This window comes from Amblyomma mixtum, chromosome 3 (assembly GCF_055824585.1).
Source record: "Amblyomma mixtum isolate Tamu chromosome 3, ASM5582458v1, whole genome shotgun sequence".
NCBI classification, from domain to species: domain Eukaryota; kingdom Metazoa; phylum Arthropoda; class Arachnida; order Ixodida; family Ixodidae; genus Amblyomma; species Amblyomma mixtum.
In genome coordinates, this window is record NC_143014.1 from 66315717 (window position 1) to 66342069 (window position 26353).

The window sequence follows — 26353 nt, forward strand, 5'->3', positions numbered from 1 at the left end:
TTGGGAGAATGCGAAAGCATTGACGCCTTCTTGGCACTCGTTACCTCTCTTTATCATTTTCTGTTTGTTTGTTAACTTAACTACTGGATTAGCTTAATTATCTTATGCTTTAATTAAAGATCGGTTTATTTACTCTGAGTATACCTTCTTTTATCCCAATCAACCATTTAGGTTTTTCAAATCTGGCGCCGTGGTTGATTTCTCGTCTGCTTACTATATCCCCGTCGAACCTATTGAACCGTCCAATAGTTTCTGCTGACAATTAATTAATTAATCTATGTCAATTAAACTTGTTGTTCGATTAATTATTGCTCTTCAAATACATTTCAATTAATTTCAATCTTTATTTTCACTCCTTTGCCTATTTTCGCACTATTTTGCCGTCCGCGGCTGTTTTCTCGTCGTCTCACTATATCGACGTCTGTGCTATTTCGACGTTTTTTGCATTTTTTACTCTAATTAATTAAATCATCATCCTATCGATATTTTTTTTTGCGCAGCATCCTCACATCATCCTTTGATTACAACCACTCCCTTGATGCTATCTCTTTTGACAACGTCACAACGGCTGCGGGCACGTTTTGCGGACACGTTTTGCGGGCACGTTTTTTTTTCAATTTCAATTTCAATCTATTTATTTCCCATGTACGCATGGAGAGGGTCGAAGGAAAAAAGCCAGAAAATGTGGCTAGACATGCCCCTCGGCCCCTACATTGCAGGGCAGCAAGTAACATGCAAATTACCTAGACAAGTAGCATAGCGAAAATCCAAACAATGGTTGTCAAAAGTGGTTGGTGCATCATTAGAAAAAACAATAATTAATGAAACGCACAGAAAAAATGATAACAAAGAAAGGAACGGAAAAAACACACTTCATAGAAAAACAGGTGTTGGGTTATTCAAATCAGGACGACACTTTATGCAACGATAGAGATAAAGAAGCAGTGAAAGCGTGGTGAAATCTAAAAAGTAGCCCATACATCCAGTATATCTTTGCGGCATGCTCGTGATACATCAATTTTTGCAGCGTGAAACTTATTTAAAAGACGGGGCAACGTGTTTGCTAGGCTACATGTACCATATATTGTGCGGCATGTTGGAATATGCCACAGTTCACTGTGTCTGCTAGGGTAAACTTGTGCATTCAGCGAAAGGTGTGCCGTGTCACGCAAGTAATTCACATTCTGTTTTATGTCCTTTTTATATCTTTCAGCCAGCCTAACATTATACATTTCAGATACTTTTACGGCATTGAACGGGCGGAATAAATCGCATGTGTTTATATCAGAACCGACGTTCAGTATTGCACGCAGAGCTTTCTTCTGTAAAACGTCAATCTTATTGTTATTGGTATCTGTAGTTGTTCCCCAAACTAAGTGCGCATAGTTTACTTGGGACATAAAGAGCGAATCATAGAGGAGAAGTTTAAGTTTGCATGGAAGTAAGTGACGATGCCGGTTAAAGATACCTGTGACACGAGAAAGCTTACTGACGACAGCGTTAACATGATTGTCCCAGCTTAGCTGGCTGTTGAAATGTATCCCTAATATCTTAATATTGTCTACAACCTCTATCGTTTCCAAACTTAAATTAAGATCGCATGTTAGAATAATGTTTTTATTTTTTTGGTTTGAATATAATAAACTTAGTTTTAGTTACATTGATTTTCAACTGATTATTAAGGGACCATTGATGGAGTGTACTTAGTGTCCTATTGGCCTCGTTTATCACATCTTCACATGCGCTTGATGAGAAGAACAGTGAGACGTCGTCTGCATACATAACACACTTCGCATACAGGCATTAATTAACGATATCGTTTATATATAAGTTAAAAAGAAGCGGTCGAAGGATACTTCCCTGAGGTACGCCAGGAGTTACTTTTTTTACTGAGGATCGACAGCTATTAATACTAACAAACTGCATCCGGGATGAACGACTGTTTTCAGATAGATGCTATTTTTCTAGATTTTAAGAAGGCTTTTGACGTTGTGCCGCACCACCTTCTTTTAAAAAAAATGTCATGCCTTGGTCTCCCTGACTATCTGTTCGGTTGGCTACAAGATTATTTAAGGGCACGCCAGCAGCAGGTGGTAATCAATGGTGCATCATCCTCGCCTGTCGATGTTTTATCTGGAGTGCCACAGGGTTCGGTGCTCGGACCATTACTGTTCCTCATATTCATCAATGACATACCTGTCGGCCTCAGATCCACTGTCAGACTGTATGCTGACGATTGCGTTTTGTATTTCCCTGTCACGTGCCTTGATGATCTTTGTGTATTACAGGCTGACCTTGACAGAGTTTGCGAGTGGTGCTTGAAGTGGGGCATGAAATTGAATGTATCTAAGTGTTTCCATGTGCAATTTACAAACAAAAAAAAAGAAAAATTCTTGGATCGTACCTTTTAAACCATGACACTATCCAAACTACTGATAAGGTTAAATATCTTGGTGTTATACTCACAGCATCCCTCGACTGGACAGCTCATGTTGACATGATGACTGCCAAAGCTTCTCGTCTTTTGTATTTTTTCCAACGAAATTTCAAAAGCTCTCTCCAGGTACTAAAAGAAACATTATATTTGACAAATGTCAGGCCAGTATTAGAATATGCATGTGTAGCATGGGACCCTTTCACGGGTACACTCATTGACAAGTTAGAAAGGGTACAGAAACGCGCTGGAAGGTTTGTGACTGGAAATTTTAATTTTCATATAAAGAGCTCCGAACTTCGCGACAGTATTGGTTGGAAGACTTTAGCAACCCGAAGAAAAATCTTCAGGCTGAAGTTCTTGCACAGTATTTACAATGATTGTACCGGTATTAATAAAAACACTTATCTAAAGCAGCCATATTACATTTCGGAGAGACTCGATAACACGAAAAAGATTAATAGTTATCAATGCCGCATTAATGTATTTAAGTATTCGTTTTTCCCTAACACAATCCTGGGCTGGAATAAGCTTCCGAATGATGTGGTTTGTGCACCTGATTTCGAAAGTGCTGTTGAAGCGATAGTCTGATGTATTTTTTTTAGTTTTTTTTTCAGGTCTCGTGTGTTTACCAGCACTGTGCCATCACTCATACTAGTTGTAAACTCATTTAGTCTTCTTTTAATACGTTGTGTTATCCTTGCTGACATGTTTTCCAATATCTTCTTTGCATTTGTTATGTATATAGTAATAACCCCCCTCCAATAATGCCTCATGGGCGCTGTAGGTACTTTGAATAAATAAATAATAAATAAATAAATAACTGAAAGCGATATGCAAGATAGGACGCAAGAAGCGTATGAACAAGACCCCTGAAGCCGTAGTCGAACAGTTTTGCCAAAAGTATATTGTGACTGATGTAGTCGAAAGCCTGCGAAAAATCTATAAAAACACCAAGGGCAAGTTTCTTTTCCTCGAAACACTGTAAGATATACTCTTTTTGGCTTAGTAATGCTGTCTCGGTAGATTTATAGTTGATAAAACCAAACTGCGAATCTGTTATTATTTGGTGTTTGTCACAAAAGCATGATATTCACGTGTGGATAATTTTATCCAGTCTTTTAGGAAAGATTGGCAGCACGGCAACTGGCCTATAATTTGAAACGCAAAGCTTATCACCTTTCTTATACAAAGCTGTCACTTTAGCAATTTGCATGACACGACCCCGTCGACATAGCCTAGAAATGCTTTCGTATTAATAACAGAAATTTTCCTTTCCTCCTTCGAACAACCAGTTAGTGTAAGTCCCACGGAGACTGCAAAAAAAACAAAAACACAAGGAATAGAACAACAAAACAGTGCCTTGTTCGTGATTTGATTTATGATGATTCATGGGGTTTAACGTCCCAAAGCGACTAAGACTATGAGAGACGCCGTAGTGGAGGGCTCCAGAAATTTCGACCACCTGGGGTTCTTTAACGTGCTCTGACATCGCACAGTACACGGGCTTCGAATTTCTCCTCCAAAGAAATTTAACCGCCGCGGCCGGGATCGAACCCGCGTCTTTCGGGGCAGCAGCCGAGCACCATAGCCACCGAGCCACCGCGGCGGCTGTGCCTTGTTCGTGTACGCGTTTTTGCGCACCGGGGGATTATTCCAGTTTCCATAATCTCCGTCGGTGTTACTAAGCTTGGATTTCAGCTGCGCTTCGTGTTTTAGTGTTTAAAAAAAAATCCAGAAGGTGTTGCTATATTCAAGCTTGTTTATTCTGAACCTGAGCGTTTTGTAAAGTGCCGCAGTGATTAAAATTAGACGCTTCCTCGAGTGTGTGCGAGGGTTCTGAAAACAAGCTTAGCAAGATGAAAAGCGGCGTTTGGCGAATTGTTTCGGCCATGCTGCCTAATTTTACCTTCTGAAAGAAACGACAAACTTTTATGCTCAATAGCGAGCTGAGTAATTTTAGCCCGCTTGCGGCCTGCCGTCGTTCGCGAGTCATATCTCAGATGCGGTCTTGCTTTCTTTGAAGAGAGTGCTGCCAAAATTAGATCTTTTTTCTTGCTCAAGAATAATACACCACAGAATAAAATAAAAAAATAGAGATCACTGCGGCGACCTGCATTGGGAGAATGCGAAAGCATTGACGCCTCCTTGGCACTCGTTACCTCTCTTTATCATTTTCTGTTTGTTTGTTAACTTAACTACTGGATTAGCTTAATTATCTTATGCTTTAATTAAAGATCGGTTTATTTACTCTGAGTATACCTTCTTTTATCCCAATCAACCATTTAGGTTTTTCAAATCTGGCGCCGTGGTTGCTTTCTCGTCTGCTTACTATATCCCCGTCGAACCTATTGAGCCGTCCAATAGTTTCTGCTGACAATTAATTAATTAATCGATGTCAATTAAATTTTCTGTTCGATTAATTATCGCCCTACAAATACATTTCAATTCATTTCAATCTTTATTTTCACTCCTTTGCCTATTTTCGCACTATTTTGCCGTCCGCGGCTGTTTTCTCGTCGTCTCACTATATCGACGTCTGCGCTATTTCGACGTTTTTTGCATTTTTGACACTAATTAATTAACTAATCATCCTATCAACATTTTTTTTTGCGCAGCATCCTCACATCATCCTTTGATTACAACCACTCCCTTGATGCTATCTCTTTTGACAACGTCACAACGGCTGCGGGCACGTTTTGCGGACACGTTTTGCGGGCACTTTTTTTTCAATTTCAATTTCAATTTATTTATTTCCCATGTACACATGGAGAGGGTGGAAGGAAAAAAGCCAGAAAATGTGGCTTGACATGCCCCTCCGCCCATACATTGTAGGGCAGCAAGTAACATACAAATTACCTAGACAAGTAGCATAGCGAAAATCCAAACAATGGTTGTCAAAAGTGGTTGGTGCATCATTAGAAAAAACAATAATTAATGAAACGCACAGAAAAAATGATAACAAAGAAAGGAACGGAAAAAACACACTTCATAGAAAAACAGGTGTTGGGTTATTCAAATCAGGACGACACTTTATGCAACGATAGAGATAAAGAAGCAGTGAAAGCGTGGCGAAATCTAAAAAGTAGCACATACATCCAGTATATCATTGCGGCATGCTCGTGATACATCAATTTTTGCTGCGTGAAACTTATTTAAAAGACGGGGCAACGTGTTTGCTAGGCTACATGTACCATATATTGTGCGGCATGTTGGAATATGCCACAGTTCGCTGTGTCTGCTAGGGTAAACTTGTACATTTAACGAAAGGTGTGCCGTGTCCCGCAAGTAATTAACATTCTGTTTTATGTACTTCTTATATCTTCCAGCCAGCCTAACATTATACATTTTAGATACTTTTACGACATTGAACGGGCGGAATAAATCGCATGTGTTTATATCAGAACCGACGTTCAGTATTGCACGCAGAGCTTTCTTCTGTAAAACGTCAATCTTATCTTTATTGGTATCTATAGTGGTTCCCCAAACTAAGTGCGCATAGTTTACTTGGGACATAAAGAGCCAATCATACAGGATAAGTTTAAGTTTGCATGGAAGTGACGATGCCGGTTAAAGATACCTGTGACACGAGAAAGATTACTGACGACAGCGTTAACATGATTGTCCCAGCTTAGCTGGCTGTTGAAATGTATCCCTAATATCTTAATATTGTCTACAACCTCTATCGTTTCCAAACCTAAATTAAGATCGCATATTAGAATAATGTTTTTATTTTTTTGGTTTGAATATAATAGACTTAGTTTTAGTTACATTGATTTTCAACTGATTATTAAGGGACCATTGATGGAGTGTACTTAGTGTCCTATTGGCCTCGTTTATCCCATCTTCACATGCGCTTGATGAGAAGAACAGTGAGACGTCGTCTGCATACATAACACACTTCGCATGCAGGCATTAATTAACGATATCGTTTATATATAAGTTAAGAAGAAGCGGTCCAAGGATACTTCCCTGAGGTACACCAGCAGTTACTTTTTTTACTGAGGATCGACAGCTATTAATACTAACAAACTGAAAGCGATATGCAAGATAGGACGCAAGAAGCGTATGAACAAGACCCCTGAAGCCGTAGTCGAACAGTTTTGCCAAAAGTATATTGTGACTGATGTAGTTGAAAGCCTGCGAAAAATCTATAAAAACACCAAGGGCAAGTTTCTTTTCCTCGAAACTGTGTAAGATATACTCTTTTTGGCTTAGTAATGCTGTCTCGGTAGATTTATGTTTGATAAAACCAAACTGCGAATCTGTTATTATTTGGTGTTTGTCACAAAAGCATGATATTCGCGTGCGGATAATTTTTTCCAGTCTTTTAGAAAAGATTGGCAGCACGGCAACTGGCCTATAATTTGAAACGCAAAGCTTATCACCTTTCTTATACAAAGTTTTCACTTTAGCAATTTGCATGACACGACTCCACCGACATAGCCTAGAAATGCTTTCGTATTAATAACAGATCTAATTGAAGATAAAAGATTACCAAGCAGTAGTTTTAAACGCACAGACAAAGTCCTGAATGAATCGTCAAATGATAACCTTGGGAAGTTCGTCTGAAATTTAGAGAAGAGGAGCGCACTGGCGGTATGCATAATAGTCGTCTTGAAGCTCTCAGAAAGGTCAGACGTCCGAGAGGAACGGTCCAGTTCCAAGAACCCCTTAATTGCGGGCACTGCGAGAGAATTCTGAAAGCACGCAGAACTTGCGCCCCCCCCCCCCCCCCCCCCCACACACACACACACATGGACACGCGCACGCGCGCACACAAAAATGCGGCTAAATAGCAGCGAAATTTACTTGTTGAAGCTAACTTTTTGTTTTCCTTTATTCGTAGAGCTCTATTTCGTAGCTGGCTGAAAACTTGTTAATCAAATTTACTTCAGAGTTGCTGGTGTGCCGTGCAGGTCTCAATCGCTGTGCCACATTATTATCTTCTTTGTTTGCCGAGGAACGTTCACTTGTATACCCCTCGCAGGCGTGGGGATAGCCCATAAATGTTTATGGCGGTCGCCCCAAGCGCTTTGGGATGTGGTTACGGGTGCTGGGCAAAATATAATGTTGCTGACTGGCTGACCCGACATTAACGTCTGATGCTTCCATACACAGCAACCGGACAAAGAAACCGATTTCACCGGCTCAAGTGGCGTTCCACGCTCGTGTCGCGCACGTAAACACTGGGCCGCACTATAGGGCGAGCAAACAAGACTTATTTCGTAGTTATCAGCAAAAGAGGAACGTGTGAAAGCCGAGCTAGCATAGTGCTAACGTAGTTGCGCATGGCTCTAGAGATATCATGAGAAATTTATAATACGAACAGGGTGTTAAGCTAGCATGATTTTAGGCAGCGTATCCGTGACGATAAAACGGAAAATACTTCTAGTGTCGAGTGCAGTGTTTACATGCCACTAGCAGCTACGGGAACAGTGCATTTAGATATGTGAAGTATGAGAGGAAAATGCGTTGAATACAGGTGACTTGACTGTTGGGAGGAAGCCGTCTTTAAGGACCATCTGAAACCAAGACGCATCACGACACGCCTGCTCCCACCAGGACCCTTTTTTTTTTCTCAGAAGCCTCGCAGAGTCAGTGGTCACTACGTACTACATCCCGTAGTGACGCCTTCAGTCACCGATGTTGACAACGAATGTTGCCGCAAGCGATGTCATCGACAGAAATGTTGGACTTAAGGCGTCGTGAAACGCGCGTTCTCCGATTTGTCCTCGCTCATCTCTTTTTCAAAGCTAGCTGCCTCACGCAGCTAGCTATACCCATGTTCTCAAGCTGAACTGAGCACGAAGGCATTCTGCTTATAGGTGGGGCCAGCTATGACGTAACTCGGCGTAATTATCTCGGCCCATATTTAAGGTTCTTTGACGGGTGCGCGATTCTCATATCGTCTATGCGTTAGCATAGACCTGCAATACATGTTTGCATTACGGGATCTTCATGTTTATGCAAATACGGGACATCCGAGCTTATCCGTATGCAAGTCTTTGGATTCCATTTTTTCCTCTCTTACTGTCTTTCTTCGCATTTTTTTCGCTATCCATTCTTTTTATCTGTAGAACAAAGGGCCCAAATTTAATAAAAGAGCTCTTTATGGCTACCAGCTCGTACGTAGAAGCAATTCCGTTTTCTCAGTTGAGTAGAAGAGAAAATAAAAAAGACGAAAGGAACTATCGTTCGATAGTGGACCGCCTAAAAATTATGGGCCCGCACCGCGCAAAGTCGTTACTCAGCACTCGCCGGAGTAAGGTTCTCTCCGACATTCGGCACTGGTGCCCGCGGCGGTCCACCTGATCTCTCAAGAGCAGCGCGTTCATCTTTCCGAAGTGGACCTTTGCGGGATCTGCTGTTTTCTCTTTTTTTTACCGCTCGTCTGTGACTGGGGTGGCGTTGGCGGTAGCTGTAGCCCGTACTCCGGCATACAAAGGCGTCTGTGCGACGGCTCCGTCTCCTAGATTGCGTTCTTTACCTCCGCTCTGCTAGCCACGTGTCCGAAAGGAAGGCGCCGCGCGAAGCACTGCGTCAAGGGAGCGAGACTCGCTCCCTCGCTATCTGCGAGACCGACGCATGCCTGTCCAAAAAAAAAAAAAAAAGCCATTAACGCAGGCTGTCACGCCGCGTCTTCCTTTCTACATCGTAATGAGGATACGGCGACATCAAATTTTCCGCGTCGTGTCTCCTCCTCGGATGCTGCTGGAAATTGCTGGAAAGCAGTGAACTTTTGCTTGAAAAAAGGAGAAAAAGTCGAGATCGCGAGAGCCGCGACTCAAGCTTGAAGTAGGTAGATATTTTAAGTTGGCTACAGTTCGGCGGAGCCCTCCGGCGAGGCATAATTTACGCGGTCGTGTCCCCGGCGGCTCAAGAGAATGTTTTACTTCGGGCTTAACGCCGATTGTTCTTACCCATCTGCACGGAGGACGCATAAATCTCCTTAAACAACCTGGTGCCCAAGCAGTGGAAATTCTTCGCGTTGGATGAGAACTCTTAAAATCTACCTACTCATAGAAAGAGAATTCCGTGTGGTGTTTCTAACTTCAAAATTAATTCTATATTAGCCAAAATATAAAATATCGCTGTATGTAGCTGTGCCCTATTTGCGAAAATCAAGACATGAAAGCGTACAGCCGGCCGAATCTTTAACTGGCGTGCGTGAAGGCCGCTTTTTCTGCGCTCCTGCGCTTTGCGACGTAGCGAACTTGCGTAAAGCTCAATACTAAGCACGGGCTTAGTGAGCCTGTGCTTAGAGTAGATATTTCCACTGTAAGAGAGTTGGGGTTTGCTGCCCCAGCGGCTAGCGCCGACGAAGGAGAGGAAGAAGAAGGAAGACGAAGCTGACGAAGCTCGGGTGCGCGCTTGCGAACGCTGCCTGCTGAGCAGCACCGCTCGAACAAAGACTGGCCGTCTACACTAATTGTGCGAGTCGTTTCATTACACCACAAATTTCCTTCGTCATAAGCTACAGGAGCACGGAGAACGCAGCCTTCACGCACGCCAATTGAAGATTTGGCCGGCTGTACATTTGTTGACTTCTTCGGAGGGTACAATAACTTGTCCTGTTTTCGGCCAAACCCTTTGACAAATTCAGCTAAGAGAGTCGTTATGCGTGCGAGTCATGTCACCGAGGCGAGGTAGGAGGCGCGGACCCGTCAAGCTCGTGCTAGTCATGCAAAAGCATGCCAGCAGGTTTCAGAATTCGGTTCCAGTTTACAAACTTTGTGTCAGACAGAGTATAGTTGTCGACGGAACCCTGATTATGCCTGAAACCTCAATTTCTTTCAGAATCGTCGAAAGTCCTCAAGCTGGCAAATTTTGCAACGTCATGCTTACAACAATGCTGCTAGGCAAAAAAAAAAAAAAAGGAATGCAAACGTCGTTTTCCCTCCAAAAACTCAAGTCTCAGGAAGGCAAATCAACTCAACTCCTCAAACTGATACCTGACATTCCGTTGCGTGCGTGAAGTCAGCGTTCCTTCGTGTGATGCTCGTGATGGTCGCCAAACGGTGATATCTTTGGCTGCGGACAACCAGTCCCTATTTTACCTCCTGTGTTTCTTTCCGGCAACTAGGGCTACCGTATGCCACTCCAGAAAGCATCCTCCTTCCACATTGCCGTGCGTCGCGGTGTGAACAAGCGCATGGAGCATTTTTTGAATTTTCTAAGGGTGAGCGGTTTGGACGGTCTGTTGTAACGTATCCGTCGTTCGCTGTTGCGTACAGCAATTTGTGGTTTCCTGACCAGGCTTAGCGCTGTACTCTCTTTTTTTCTTTTTGCCCTCACACCAGGACATTATATGTATATGGTTTGTGTCTGCGTACCAATACGACACTTCTTATGCCTTGTTGTTTTGCTCATTTCAGTTTGTTCTAAGTGCCTTGATTTTCAGAGTTTGACGTGCTTGGAATGTCTTCGCGTAGCGTCCTATTTTTCTCCTCACTGTTTTTCTAACCTTTCCCACCCCTCCACTTCCTTTCTACAATGCTGACAGGCGCTGTGCCTCTTCAGGTGACACTTACTCTAGCCCTGTCCCAGCTTTCTTGTCATTACGCAAATAATAACAATGATACTAATTCCTGTGTTCCTCTGTTAAGAAGCTCATGATTGTGAAGTGACATGTTCACCATGGAGGCGTGTTTTAACAGCTGCGATGATTAAAAATTTGTCTGCTTTTGTTGTAGAGGTGCAACTCTGACAGAGTTCCTTATCTTCTTCGAAGCATGTGGCGCCTATAGTTTGCACAATAGCGGACGCGTTGTGTACATGAGTACCTGTAACTCATTTTACAGGTTTCGCATGCACCCTAGAGGATGTAATCACTGCATGCACTTATTTTTTTTTTTCATGCGGGACACGTGTATTCGCGCACCTGCTAGCGACAGCGACTGGCTGTCACCTACGGTAGAGTATACAGTGCGACCCGCTGGGACATAATTGTTCAGCAAAGCGAGTGTGTAAGTGCAACAGGCGAGGCATGGGCTCTTGCACACGACACTTCCTTCTAACGCGCTTCCGAAGGCTTCGTGAAGCTTAAGCAGACTCTCCGCGCGCATGTCTTTTCCGTCTCAGCGCCATGGTTGAGCACGCCTCGGTACTTCAAGTGCGCAGCTTGTCGGCGCACTTTGATCACAGCACCGTCTTCCATTTGCGTTTGACTCGGATCATGGAAGTCGTCGTTGTGCGCCAGCCCGTATTTAGCAAGGAGGCCGGGTCGCAAATGAGGGTGAACGAGGGGAGTAGCGTGAGAGATTACCTGAAGGAAGTCGTGTATTACGCCGCCTGTGACTACGCTTCTTAGCGCGCTGAATCGAAGCCCACGTGGTAGACAATAAAGAAAACATAGGCGAGTGTTCGTTCGGACTCTGCTTGCAAGTTAAACACTAGAGGACTGCTCCTCGTCTCAAACCATCAGCTACATGGCGCCTTTCGCTTTTTCGCTTCTTCCCAGGTATAGTCCCCCCCCCCCCCCCCCCCCCTTCCCCTTATGATCTTCCAGCTTACCGCGCGGCACAACAAAATGTGCGTTAATGTCGAATTGAAGGACGTCCTGCACATTGTCGTCAGACTTCTTTCAAGCGTCTTTTATATCTTGCTTATTTCAGCCGGTGCCGCATGCATCGATAGCGAGGATGAATTATGAGTTGTAAAGTATTTTTAAGGTTCAGTGATGAATTTGCTATTCTTCATATAGGCATGAAACTATATATATGCGCTGTGACAAATTTGTGATTGCAGGAAACGGATGTGGCATAGTTTGTTTTAAAGTATGCGTGTTAAACCGAGAGTTAAAGCCGTTTTTCCAAGCCATAGTCCTCCCTCAAAACCCAATCTATTAGTGGCCCGTTTCTTTTTTTTTTCTAGTGCTTTACAACAGCGTTAGCTAATGAACTACATCACATACTGCAACGTCACTTCGTATGGCGGAAAGATGCACTAAAGAGATGCCCGAACGACGTTTTAATTAACGTAGGTACATCGTCTTGAGTAGCGTCTGAGGACAGATTTTTGATATTTTCTAAAACGATGCTGTTTCGCACTGTTTTAAAAGATATCAAACATATGTCCTCAGACACTTTGCTCTGTTTTGTTCTGCGCAGATTGGACACAAAATCGGCGAACATGTCGTGTGTACTAAACATGTGAAGCGCCCTCTTGTAGTTGGAAAGGTTGTAGCTGGAAAGGTGACGTGAACTTTGACATGAACTTAAAGCTGCCTACGTTGCTTAAAATTCTCGCCGTCGCAAGGGCAACTACACACGATCTTTAACCAGTCCTAATTGAGGACTGCGCTGCTTTCTTTTTCAGTGCTTGGAATGAATATGATAGCCTCTTTGTTATACTTAACTACTGTCAAGAAAATTCAGGTAAAAAATAAAGACACGATCAACGCAAATGCATGGATAAGTTAAAGGCGAAATTTTCTGAACAAAAATTTGGTGGGAATTTACAACCAACACCAGATACTTACTGTCATTTCGGTTTCAATGCATTAACGCACAAACCTGTGCTACACAGCTGGCCCGTCAAACTCGTGAACAATAACGTGGAAGGAGAAGAAACGAAGCATCACTTACAGGACACTCAGTTTAGGAAGGCCCCTTAAGACTCCTGGTGGAACTGACTGCAGCATTATAGACTTCTGTATGGAGCTGGTACAGAGAGAAATGAAGTGGCCATAGTATACCACACTGGGCATCTTAAAGAACAGCACTGTGTGGTAAGTTTTAGAATCAATTCGATCGTCTTGTATCTTTGAAAATATCGGTACTTACATTTCCCGAAGCTCGTGCAGGTTGTCGAAAACTCCTGGCTCGATGAAGCGTAGTTTCAACAAAGAGTTGAGGTGACTGAAAAAAAAGAGCAAAAGGTAACACTACTACCAGAAACTGGATTATGTGGAACTAAACACTAAGAGGAATCGAAAAACCTGATGTTATTAGTGGTTGAACATAAAGAGAAGAGTTCATGATTGTATTTTCACGACAGTTCACGAGAGTATTTAACAGGAGTTTTATGCCTGTGATTCTACAAGCTGTTGCTAGCTAGAGCCTAGCTAGCAATAGCTGGTACCTAGCTGATTTCTAGAAGTATATCTAGGGGATAATAAAGTCAAGTTGTGCATAAACGACCGAATGAAAGTATACCATGCAGCATATACTTCTCACGATTTGCGCCCAGATTAGCCCTAAGCAAACGCCTCGGCGCAGAAGCAGTTCTTGAGAACTAATTATTTTCGTCAAGTGCCTTGCCCAAGTCTCTGAATTATTTTCATTATGCTCGCTCAACCCCACGAATATGACATTAAAGTGAATTTTTTGACGAAATCTGTAAATGAAGAAAGAAGATGAAGCAGAAAGACAGGGAAAATCGTGCGGTGGTCAATGCACGAATTCTGTCAGCATGGAAGAAATGCGCAATGGACAAGGGAAACACACTGAGGACAACGGAGAGAATTTGGTGCGCGAGAAAATGGAAGCACTATAACAATCGATGACTACACGGAGAGGCATGCGTGAGCACCCTGTCTGTTATATTAAGACAAGAAGCCTTGCTGCGTAGCGCTCAAGAGCGATATATTTTTACTGGCTTTTCAAGTATATCGCCTCTATATTTGTAGCTTTCCCGTTAATACTTTCGTTGTTAGCGTTGTTCTGCGTCGTTTTTTATTGCCTACTGAGTGTTTTGTTTCTAGAAATCTTGCAACATGTGCCAACCAGCTCAACTTCAGTCTTAGAATTTCGGTCATCAATATGTGGAAGCAGACTGAGGCCATGAAGGCTAAATTTTGATGAAAACATCTGTCCCCGATCTAGAATTACACCTGCAGGGATGCACCGCATAATAGCATTCAAAGCAGGACGGCAGTACAGAACTTGCTGCCCCTGTCGCGGAGGGACCAGTGTGGAACCTAGTGGAACGCCATTAATTATGTTGCTTGCTCTACCATGATGGTTCAACGCACTTAAATTTTTACAAAACAAGAGACAAAACAACCATACCAACACAGAACGCCTGCTAGGCCCAATTCTCGCCACTTTTGCTCTACCATTTAGAGCGAACTTGCGCGGTCGACTGAAAAATTTACTCTCTAAATCATCTTCTCAGCTGGTTTTGTTTATGTTTATGGGGTTTAACGTCCCAAAGCGACTAAGGCTATGAGAGACGCCGTAGGGGAGGGCTCCGGAAATTTCGACCACCTGGGGTTCTTTAACGTGCACTGACATCGCACAGTACACGGGCCTCTAGAATTTTTCCTCCAAAGAAATTCCAGCCGCCGCGGCCGGGATCGAACCCGCTTCTCAGCTGTCGGATGCAAAAAAGAGCGCAGTGCGGCAATGTCCACGCTTGCGGCAGCAAAAACATCGCTTTCAAAGCCCAAGCATGCTTCCCTTCTTGCTTGCACCCTTGCTGCCGTTTCTATGGCAACATACCGGTGGTTGGTATCAAGAGATCGAGGCTTTTCAGCTAGTATTATGAGTCGAGGTATTTCGCAGTTGATAATCAGCGGCTCACGGAAGGTAAACGCTGGATGGATCCAGAGTAGCTTTGGAGGAAAGGGTGGAGCGCCGTGGTAAGGAACATATCGAAAACTGCAGTAGAAGCTTCCGCAGATATTGACCAAGTGTAAGTCGTAGGTTTATGCGGATTTTGTGAATACGGCTTAAAAATTTCCTATTTTGGGCTTGACGCCTTCATGCGAAATTCGTCCCATACCTAGAGCAAAACGAGTACCGCACACAAATCCATCCAGAATGGCGTTAGTGCTCTTTTTTTTGTGACACGGAGAAGCCGTTAGCGAATGTCTTGCCGAAATAGATAGCGGATTACGCCAGTTTTCATTTGTTAAAGGAAATAAATGCTGCAAAATGTTTGAGCTCACAAATACGAACGAGAATAAGGCACAAAGTATCGGTGAAACCGGAAAGGATTTCTGTCGGATTTGGCAGGAGTCTAATTTAAAGGCATGTGAGATTCATGAGCCGAGGTACTTCATCCTTTTTAACTGCGGTCGGCAGGATATTGCTTGCTGACTAAAAAAAAAAAAAACAGCGCTTGTTGCTTCCTAGTTATTTCCAAGCGAGCTGATTTTCTTGCTTTAATACTCATTTGCCTATTGTTACAGCACTCGGATACAAATTTTACTGCTTTGAGGAGGCTTTCATACCATGCGGGAGTGCTTGTTCAGTGGCATGTCCAGTTTTGTGATTAACTTCGAGGCAAACTTAGCAGTGACTTTTAGCGGAGGGACAGGGCAACTCTTGCGAAATACTTGCTGAAATTCTGATAATATGTACTGTTGTTCGAGGTAATCATGTTTCATCTCTGTGGACGACGTGTGCAAGTAGTTTGGATGCCTTGCTGATTAGTTGATTGGTCAATATTGACTTGAGACGGGCGAGGGCGGCTGGTTCGAAACCCACCGCCGGACACCCACCGGTAGAAATGGGCACAAGCGTCGTCTGGCCTGGCGCCCGGCTTTCTTCAAGGGTGTGCGCTTGGGAGAGGTTACGTAAACTCTGCTGCGTCCCTCGAGCGCCAAACGCAGTTTCGAAAGACCTCTCAGCCTGCTAAAGGTGGTTCGTCGCACGAATACTGTGATAGCACTGCTGAAATACACAAAAAAAGGCCACAAGTCGGCTTTACCGCACGAGACAGATGTAAGTATTTTGACGGGGGAACGAATCACTGATCCCTCAACGCAGCGGTTTGGTCCAAGACCCTTTTCCCGAGCACTTCACTCCAGAAAAGCCGAGCACCGGGGCGGGGGAAATCTTGTACTCATGAGAAAACTGGTGGGTACCGGCGACATTGGAGTTCGGATCACAAGTTCAGTATTTGAGGACAGGAATAGCCTTAGTGGCTCTGGAATAGCCTTAGTCTGCCTGGCTGGAATAGCCTTAGTAGCGTGCAGCGTATTACTGGTTCCACAAATTCATTTAATAAATCATTCTTGCCCTTGGCTATTGATGACTGGAATTCACTTCCCGAAACTATTGTCCATGAGCGTGACAACTCAAAATTCAGGCAGTTAACATCCGCTCATTTTTCTAAATAAACTGATGAGCAGCAATAGGATTTCATTTTTCTTTTGCTATACTTTTCTCTAATACACTGCACTTTTTTGTTCAGTACCCGATTGCTTTTCCTTTTTGTGTGTGAATATACTGTTTTGTTGTTTGTTAAATAATACACTGCATTTTTTTGTTCAGTACCCGATTGCTTTTCCTTTTTGTGTGTGAATATACTGTTTTGTTGTTTGTTAAAAGTGTGCGGAGCAAAACTGCCTGTGTAATTTTCGTCCGTTTGTTTTCCCTATATTTCAAAATGCACGGATCATAGAAATGCACGTACATCACCATGCCTCGTTGTTTTTCTTGTATGTATAAATATGACCATGGCCATACTTTCTTGTCCCCCCCCCCCCTTATGTAATGCCCAAACCAGGGCCCTTAAGGGATAATAAATGATGATGATGATGATGATGATGAATGCAAGCTGTTAGCTAAGATCCGTTAAACGTGAGACTACCCATTCGATAGGTCCTATCCAGAATTGTTTAGCTGCAGCACTGTCAGTCTGGGGTCTTTAATGAACTGTAAGGTTAAGGAAAGGTTGCCCGCACCACCTTCATAAATTGCATGCGGTTTAAACTACATGCCACTGCATGTTTCTGCGCGCAGCAAGTTTTCGTTGACAGTTTTGAAGATCGATTTACAGTAGTCATATCTGTAACTCTGCTTTGATTTTATCATTCTTGGGAGTTTAAGGTCCCAAAGTGACTCAAGCTATGAGGGACGCCGTAGTGAAGGTCTCCGGAAATTTCGACCACCTGGGGTTCTTTAACGCGCGCTGACATCGCACAGTACACGGGCCTCTAGAATTTCGCCTCCATCGAAATTCGACCGCCGCAGCCGAAATCGAACCCGCTTCTTTCGAGTCAGCGGGCCGAGCGCCATAACCACTGAGCCACCGCGGCGGGGTAATAACTCTACTTTCATCAGGTTACATTATTACATCGTGTTATTTTGTTTCTCTCAATTTGGTGTAGCACTATGATTTCTGGAAAGAATATTTCAATGACTTTTAAAAAGTATTCAAGCAAATTAGCTAGCATTGGCTACTGCATTTCCCGATTTTATGTTATTCATGCTTACGGTGAGAGTGGCATCGGCTTTTGGATTAGGTTTTCCTGTAGTCTTTTCTTCTTGCGTTTGGCGTGAATGATTCCGGGAGTATGCGCAAACTGTGTTTGTTTTCTTTATTTTAGTTCGCTCAAAATTGAAGGTGAAAAAAAGATACGTGCCTGAACCCTACCCACAGATTTTTTTTTTGTATTGCGTAAGTTTCAAGTCCTGTACTTTCCATAACTGCATTGAGCACAAGAGAGTATAAATGATAGGATTACATTTCAACAAAAGCAACTTTGACTGCAAATCATTAGTGCAGTAGCAGGGCTCGATTTTTTGCTAGTTATTGCATAAAGACAAGAAATGATGCTTAAATGTTCCAAGTCATAAGCGGGACGCTAAAATAAGATTGTAGATTTGTACGGATCAGTTTATATGGCTGAAGGTTCACCCACTGCATGAACCTTGAAAGAAAATTAGTTGGTGGCGCTTAGGCGTGCTATTCATATTTCCAGATGGTCACATTTGTTGGGCGTTCATTCCTAGAAGCAATAAAATTTTTCGTGTTTCATAATTGATCACTTAAAGCTTATCGAGAGCTGCATTATCTCAACATGCTGCCGATCGGTTCTTGACAACTCCTGCTTTCATAATAAGAAGTTCAGAGGTGTGGCAGAAAAGTTTTAGGTGCTGCTTTAGTAGTTTATTTGACAGTTTGGTTCGGTCTGTGTCACTGATGCGTGCTCCTCAATGTGACAATCATCGTCTGAAAGTTGTGCGCTCGTGCGCGCAAGTGATTAGGAATCCTTGTAGCAACATCTAAGAAAATGTGTGTTGAGAACCGATGGTATTATTGTTGTCATCAGCCACGCTTCGTTCACTGAAAAACAAAGGCTTCCCGAGTTTACCTCAACTACCCCTCTCTCCCACTAGCCGCGCAGCCAACAACCCCGGCAGAGTTCATTACTTTATCCTTTTTGCCTGAACCTACTGCCGCCGCCTATTACTAAGTTTTCTTTCCCCTGGCGTCCAACCTGTCACTCTAGTAGGCAGCTGGTTGTCAATTGAGCCAGTGAGTGTATAAACGTTTATTAAAATTTAGAGATGTACGCATGATACATGCTGCCAAATTCCGTTTCGTGCTCGCAATTTCAGTTCGGTCATCGTCAACTGGAGCTTGCTTTCTATTCCTTGCAGCTGTATTTCTGTGTCGAAATTAAACCAATAATATTTCTCTTCTATCGGCAGAAAAGTCTTTTGTTGACAACGGACAGATATTTTCCCCTCTAATCAAGCGGACTTGCAGGGCGTCTAAATGGGCATATAAATGTGCGCTGCTGTTGAGGTGCGCACTATTAGGGACTTTTCATCATAGAAAATTTTCCGAAAGTACATTTCTTCAAATGCGCCGCACCGGTCGTTCAATTTTCCCCAAGTTCACAGAGACAACAAAAACAAAAAAGAAAGCCTGTGCTTTGTGCATTAAGAATTTTCATCAATTTTTCATGTCCAAGCAGTCCTACGAAGCGTGCTTTCTGAAACCAGTAAAAACGATGACAAAAAGAACAAAACAACCAAGCATCCAGTAATGAACCCGGAGTGAAGGGTAAAATCTTTCACCGGACAACACGGCGTGTTTGGCACAGCTCCAAAAGAGAAATATTGGTTTATCGGCACGAAAGAAAACAAAAAGGACAAACGCGTCGGGGATGACTGAGAGGCGCTTGCAAAGCAGGTCATGAAGGGCGGACAGCAAACTCGGAGACGCCCGACGATGCTCGCGCACAAAACTTGAGTGGAGCTCGGGACGCAATGGCTGATCGGGTGGCAACGGGGGCGGAGAGCGGGGGAGCGCGCGGCGTCGGCGCTCACAACGGCCGCCGTCCCATAAAGTGGAGTCCGATGCGCGATCACGGCGCGCCCTCGGCCCGCGACGCCCCAATCTGGAGGCCGTTCACGCGCCCCTGGGCTTCGCCGGGGCAGAATGCCAACGAAACCGAGGACGGCGGCGTTGGGGGGAGCGACGGGGGTATTAAAGAAAAGCCCGGAGCTCCGCTCTCCCGGGTTGCGTCGCCGGCGCGCGCGCGCGCGCGTAAGCGCAGAAATGAAAGTTGATGGAGGGGCTCCGCGTGACCACAACGTGACATCCCTCGAAAGCTCCCCGCCAGCACCCGCTGCTCGCGATTGGGCCTGACGCATCTTTATCGCCGCGTGTACTCTGGGATTAGCGGTTGTTTATGAAGCCAGCCGCGCCGACCGCAGGAGTGCGCGCTGGGAGAAAAGGAGGGTCCCGGTGTTGGCTCGCAGAGCGCAGCTGTGCCGACCTCTGCCATGCGGGAAAACACCAGGCCGCGTCAATGGGTTCTGTTAAGGAAGCGGTACGACTTCTTTGGCAGGGAGTTTGTTGTGCGGCACGCACATCATGCCGGCCATCTTTTGAAACAGTTTGGAACCGGGGGCCATGTGGCTAGTTACTCGAGGGGGAGTTTATTTGCTTAACGTCGGTGCTTGTACCGGCTAACAGACAAAGAAAGGTGTTTGTAATTACCCTCTGGAAACGCGGGCGAAAGCAGAATTAAAGGAACACAAAGTGTGTGTGAAGGAATGTGCGGCGCCGAAACGGGTCGGACGTTGTGCTGAGAGATATGCGTACTGCGTAGGTCATTATGTGTCGCTGTTGTATCGTGAATATTTTCTCTAATTTAAAGGTAATTATTAGAAAAAAGCCAACAGGGCAGCTTGGGCGCGGGTTTGCTCTTAACCAAATACTGCAGGCAATTATTTTAACGGTCAACCACTCGGATGCAGCAATATTTCTCTCAAGAGATTTTAGGGGGACGACGAGAAGCAATATTAGCAAAGAGCATGGGCCATTCGCTGCTGTTGGTCATATTCTAAGGTTCAGAATGCAATGCTTCTGCTTCAGAATCGGTAAAATCAAATAGTTATTGATAAATGACCAGTGCTTTTGTCGTACTCATCGTTCGTGTTTCTTTTGGTAATGTTATTTAGTATTCGCAATTACAAGGCTGCCGTAGGGGAGGGGGGGGGGAGCGAAGAAAGGGTGCAGGTTATGATATTCGTTTCTTTTGTGAGTGGATGTCTATATAGTCTGTAACAATGGAGCAAATTATTCACTGGCATCCATTCAAGCGCAGCCATATGGCTACATAGGAAAGTTATACAGCTCCCAGAGAAACTTCTCAGTTAAAGAAAAATTCGTCCTGGTTCGGGGTTCGAAACCGGGACTACCACTTCACCGCAGCAGTCGCTCTACCAACTGAGCTAATCGGGACGAGTTCGAACCCCGGACCAGGACAATTTTTTCTTTAACTACGAAGTTTCTTTGGAAGCTTTCCTAAGTAGCCGTATGGCTGCGCTTGGGTGGATGCCATTGAGTAATTTGCTTTCTTATTACAATTTTACTTCACCTTGGTGGATTCTTTTAAACATTTGACCAACTCAATATAGTCTGATAGCTACATTGTCACATTCCCTGTACACTCTCTATGTCTTGAATTTATTTATTTATTTTATAATATTCTTGAACTGTTCAGCTTCTGTTCAGTGTCACAAACTGCGACTTCGCTGCCGCCGCCACGGATGTTTGTAACGGGGGCGCGGTTCCTGTCAAGCCGACGATTTTATTGTTTTTTTTTGTCGTGCTCCCAGCACCATGAAGTGGTGAAGAAATTAAAATTGAGATCGAATATTTTCATTTTTGGCTCCATAGTGATCGCGCACTGAAATATAGTCTAATAGGGTAGCACGACTGAGTGAATATCTTCTACCCTGTACTGACTAATGAACCTGCGTTGTGCTGATACGTTAGGAGTGCACTCACATCGAGTATCCACCTCGCACAGGAGAGGTGCCGGATTTGATCGCCATAGCCAGTAAGTACACATCGGTTTGAAGTAGGTACGAGCTTCTCCGGCCTGGTGCGTGCCTCCTCTGGGATGGCATGCTTTGGAGAAGGGTCTTCGGCCTACAAACTAGTCTACAAAATTTCGCGACGGCTATTTTTAGTTCCAGTCCAAGAACTCTCCAATAACCATTTTTTTTTATTCGAGAAGTCTGCCATGAGGCATAAGTTGAGAAAAGGGGGAGTGGAATGTAGGTTTCAGAAAGTTAAAAGAAGGAGTGTAGCTAGTGTTTTGTGCATGTTTGCAACAATCCCTTAAGTGTAAAAAATCGCCAGTGGAACGAGTTGAAGTGCGGTCGGTAAGTATGCCCGTAGCATGCATGCAGTAAAAAAAAAAAGGTAATACTAATTGCCGTAGCGATTTTCCCCGAAAGATCAATAGTAATGTGCGGCCTAGTGATTCCGGCGTTGCCTTTTTTGCAGCGCGAGCCATGTTCTACCAGGGGGAAGGTGATTTCTTTACCGGTGGGTGCCCACAGGTTCAGCATAGTCATCTTATCTACATTCTCTTCTGATACTGCTGAAACTACTGTGAATTACAAAGGAAACGGTGGATCAAAAGCCGCAATCTAGAGTAAATGCTGTAATGCAGGTACCCGTTCAACCACCCTCTACAAGTCGGTGCAGACAGTGTGCCAAATGAAATTAGAAAACTGTTCCTAAACAGTAAAATGAACTTAGTTTAAATAATTAGAGAATTTTATTAGATAGCTTTAGGATTGTGGGCGAATACCTCGGAACACCTGCTCGAATTTCTTTTTCCTTTCATTTTGTCTCTTTTACCGCGATAGTAGTAGTAAGGTCATTCCGCAGAATGCCGGCGTCGGCGTATGAGACCAAAGGCTGCGTCTCCACCCCCGGTACAAGAATCTACCCAGGGCTCCTGCCGAAAAAGACGTCCTGGCTGCACGCCTGTGTTCTACATAGAGGCCAGTTGGGCTTTATTGCAGCAGAAAAATAAAGGCAAAACAAAGGAAGGTTCAGCTTAAGTTTCTTGACAATGCTTTGAGCCGGGCTTCAGCATTTGAATTGATGATGACAGGAACGGTAAGAGACTAGTTCTTATGGAAGCAGGCAGGTGAAGAAAAATGTATAATTAGACGACGAACAGCACAAAACCTCTCAGGTTGAATCAACTGACGTCTTTTATCTCCCCCATGCGCTCTCTAAAACACGCCACCACTGCGGAGTCACCTCGGACCTTTGTTGTCGCTCATTTACTAACGAGGGGTGCAATAAGAACAGAGGCTCGTTAAGAAAAATATTTTTACGCGCAAGCGCGCGCCATCAAGTTAAAAAAAAATGCACTCTTCCTTCATTTCTGCCAAAATGCGTTAGGCCATCCATGAAAGCGGGCTGAATTCCGCCTGAAGTAATGAGTCTGTTGAAAGAGTAGGCTGTGCCTTATTAGACATACTTTTAGTTTTATGCCGCCAGTGAATGGCTTCTGACACATGGTGCGCTCCGTTGAGCATGCCAGCGTGAACTTAACGAACTGATGAACCGGTGAGGATTCCGAGACACAGTGCTTCTGCATGCAAATTCTGGGAAATTAGCGCGGCCATTTTTATTGATAAAGCAGTACTCCAAGGCGTCTATGAATGTTCGATACATGAAAATAACATTTCATCCTCTCTCGAATTCGCAACTTGCTGTTCGGAACATAATTTCATTCGGTGATAAAAAAAAAAAAAACGCTGTAAGAATTTTCTAATTGGCAGTGATGACACCAAAGCTGTAACGAGGAAGGATACGAGAGAATTCTAAAAAGCAATTTTTTTTTTCAGAAACACTTACGCGTTTCTTAGAAATGTGCGACTTGTGACATTTAAATCGGGTCTTTTCATATTGCCAGGCATATTACGTTCAGGCATGATTAACTTAATGCTGCCATCGAGCGCAAAATGGTCTAGCGCGTGCTGTCTTTATACGGCTTATCTAGAAGCGGTTTCAGAGGAGAAGTAAAACTAAAAAGCGACAGCAGTAGAGGAGATGGCGCATTCAAGAAGTAATCACTAGGATGGATGTTGTCGTCTCGGACACTGCGACTGAAGCGGCGCGAAATAACGAAAGACGCTGACAGGAACACTGAGGACAAGCGCCGTCTTCCTCGTTTGTCGTTGAGACTTATTTTCAAAGAAACCGATAAATAGCCACGAGAGTATTTCATACAACACTAATGCTCACCAAGGCAGACAGCTGCTTCATCCGTAGTTGGAACGAGTGATAACTGCCAGAGATGATAAATGAAGTTTCGTATACAGTGAGCATGAAAGCGGGAGTGAAGGAACTGACACTAAAGCGGAAATGGTTACGGCTGTATTTTATAGAATAAGCTGTATGAGACACTGATCATTTCCATCGTGCTCTAGTATCATCATTTGTTTCTAAATCCTAGACATCGCCGCCGCGGTGGCTCAGTGGTTATGGCGCTCGCCTGCTAGCCCGAAACACGCGAGTTCAATCCCGGCCGCGGCGGTCGAATTTCGATGGAGGCGAAAGTCTAGAGGCCCGTGTACTGGGTGCACGTTGAAGACGTTGAAGACAAAGACGTTAAAGACTCCCTCATAGCTGAGTTGCTTTGGGACGTTAAACCCCCGTAAACAAAAAACCAAGTCATAGACATCGACGCAGTTTTTAAGGACTTCGTTAACGCCAGCATAAGTTATGGGTGTGACGTAATAATAGCTCGTGTATACGTCAGTTTGGTCATGTTGGCTTGAACATGCTATGAGCTTTCCAATCCGCTTGCTAAGCCAACGTGACCGAGGCATGTCAGCGAGACACCCTCTATCCCATTGAATACAGAAACACGCCCGTTAGCGTTTCGTTTTACGGCTTCTTTTAACGACTTCACTGACGACATCACCAGTCGCTGTTGAATTTGAAAAATACGAACCCTTTTCAAGGCGCCTTTTTCGCTCTCACAGACAGGAAAGATGCGTGCAACGCGGATAAATGGCATTGAATATGGCTTAGAGACTGCGCACTCTATCTTCTTGGTCGCAATTATAAGTGGGAGACAACCCATCCTTAAACGGACTCTGTTGCGCTTTAAGCGGTCGCCCACATCGGGCTTCAAGCAAACCCGTGCAAGGAGCCATATGTATTCCATCCCCAGTCCCGCTTAACGGATGTGCGCGAATTCTGCCTAAGGATGGCGCAAGACCGAGGAAGGCACGGGAGGTCTGGCACCCCTGACTGAAGAGCTCTGCGCGCACGCCTGTGACTCCAGGGCTCAGAGGGCAGCAGCCGTGATGGATTTACCTGGCTGTGGGCACACGTGCTTAGATAAGCTCTTTTTGTACTGTGACGAAATCGGAGCGATTCTCACGAAAGGGCCTCGCTAACACACCAGGCAGATGCTGTGCGAAGGAAGCAAAATGGCCCCAACAGCGAAGCACATGACACTCAGTGCGGCTGTGTAGTCTGGAGCTGTCCGCGGAAGAGTCAAAAGATTGCGCAGTTAAGATGAAGTGGCCGGGTTTTTTTATAACCCGTGAGGCGTATGATCACTAGGACAATGACCGTTTGGCAGAGGCGCTGCCGGCTCGTTGGAGGACCGTGTAGATGCTCCGCTTGCCATCAGCTCGTGTGAGACCATGTTCATGCTTAATTAGGTCTCCAGCGTCACTGTGATCCGTCCAACCGTGGCCATCGTTTATCGTAAGCCCTCTTACTCAGAGCGGAATGCGTACAGGGGGATCGTTCCCCGCGCTTTCAAGAAAGCTGCCTCTTCCAGTGCTCCTAAAAATAGGCACTGCAAGCAAGCTCGTTTGCCTAGCAGCTTTATGAATTTGTTTTGTAATAGGTGAGACCATCATGCATTCTTTCATAGCATATCAGCTGCACAGCTTCCACATATGCATTTTTTGCTTAAGCTATGTATCAGCCAAGCATTTGCAAGAATGCCTTGTTAGTTTCTGGTACTGCCTTTGGAGAGCGTTTTCTATGTGAATTAATTAATTAAGATACAACTGAATACAGGGCAACTACTGCGCTGCTACATGAAAATGTTTCTGAACGCGAAAAATAATTTAAATGTTGTTAACACTCCATCACACAAAAATCATGCTGCCTCTATGGAAAACAAAAACTTTTTCATAGCATTACGGCTAGAATTAATTTGCATTGAGGTATATGTAGTCACTTTGCGAGAGCGCCCCATTCCAAGCATTTTTAATGTCCGAACTATTCTTCCTGCATAGAGATTGTAATGTCTGGACAGGAGGCTTACTGCCGCGAGATGCAAATGTCGGAGAGCCCACCTGCATCCAGAAACAGCAGAGATTTCCTTACAATAGGCTCCAGGAATAAAATGCAATCATTTTTACACTTTCTAGGCTCATAAATATTTCGTCGCTAAATGGATTCTATGAGGCGGCTAGCATTATTCACAGAAAACACGAAGAAGGGCGACGAAGACACTGGAAACGAAGTCTTTGCTATAGAGCGCTGGAGATATCATTTCGCGGAGGTCAGTTTCCCAGCGCAAAAGAACCTTGGAAAAAGTTTTTCCTGCACCTCCTCTGAGTCAATTATAGGCTGTTTGTAAGCACCGTAACAGAAAGGTCAGTGCACGCTTGGAGAACGGGCGCTTTCAAAATCCAAAGCACACGCAACACATCCGTGGTTATGCATGCCTAATGCACAAGATATGTGGTATAAAAAGTTCCTAGAAATAACGAATTTTTACTTACAGTGCTCTGAGTGAGTCCGCATAACTTTCGAGCGATCCGTTCCGCAGCACATCCAGCGATATCCGCTCCAGGGACCTGCAAGAAGACAGCGTGAAAGGTTCAGCTGCAGGCTTGCTCGTAGCCATGCTCGCCAATGGGTTGCATAGAATAG

General features: G+C 44.3%; 1 protein-coding gene across 2 annotated transcripts in view; it reads right to left on the minus strand.

Moving 5' to 3' along the window:
- Window positions 1-26353, minus strand: part of Lgr1 (Leucine-rich repeat-containing G protein-coupled receptor 1) — a 211619-nt gene that overhangs the window by 45207 nt on the left and 140059 nt on the right. For both annotated transcript variants that reach the window (XM_089579513.1, XM_089579514.1), the window contains exons 2-4: window positions 26203-26277; window positions 13222-13296; window positions 13024-13098 (exon numbers count right to left, since the gene is read on the minus strand). In XM_089579513.1, the coding sequence (XP_089435639.1) occupies window positions 13024-13098; window positions 13222-13296; window positions 26203-26277 (225 nt within the window). The remainder of the gene's footprint in view (window positions 1-13023; window positions 13099-13221; window positions 13297-26202; window positions 26278-26353) is intronic.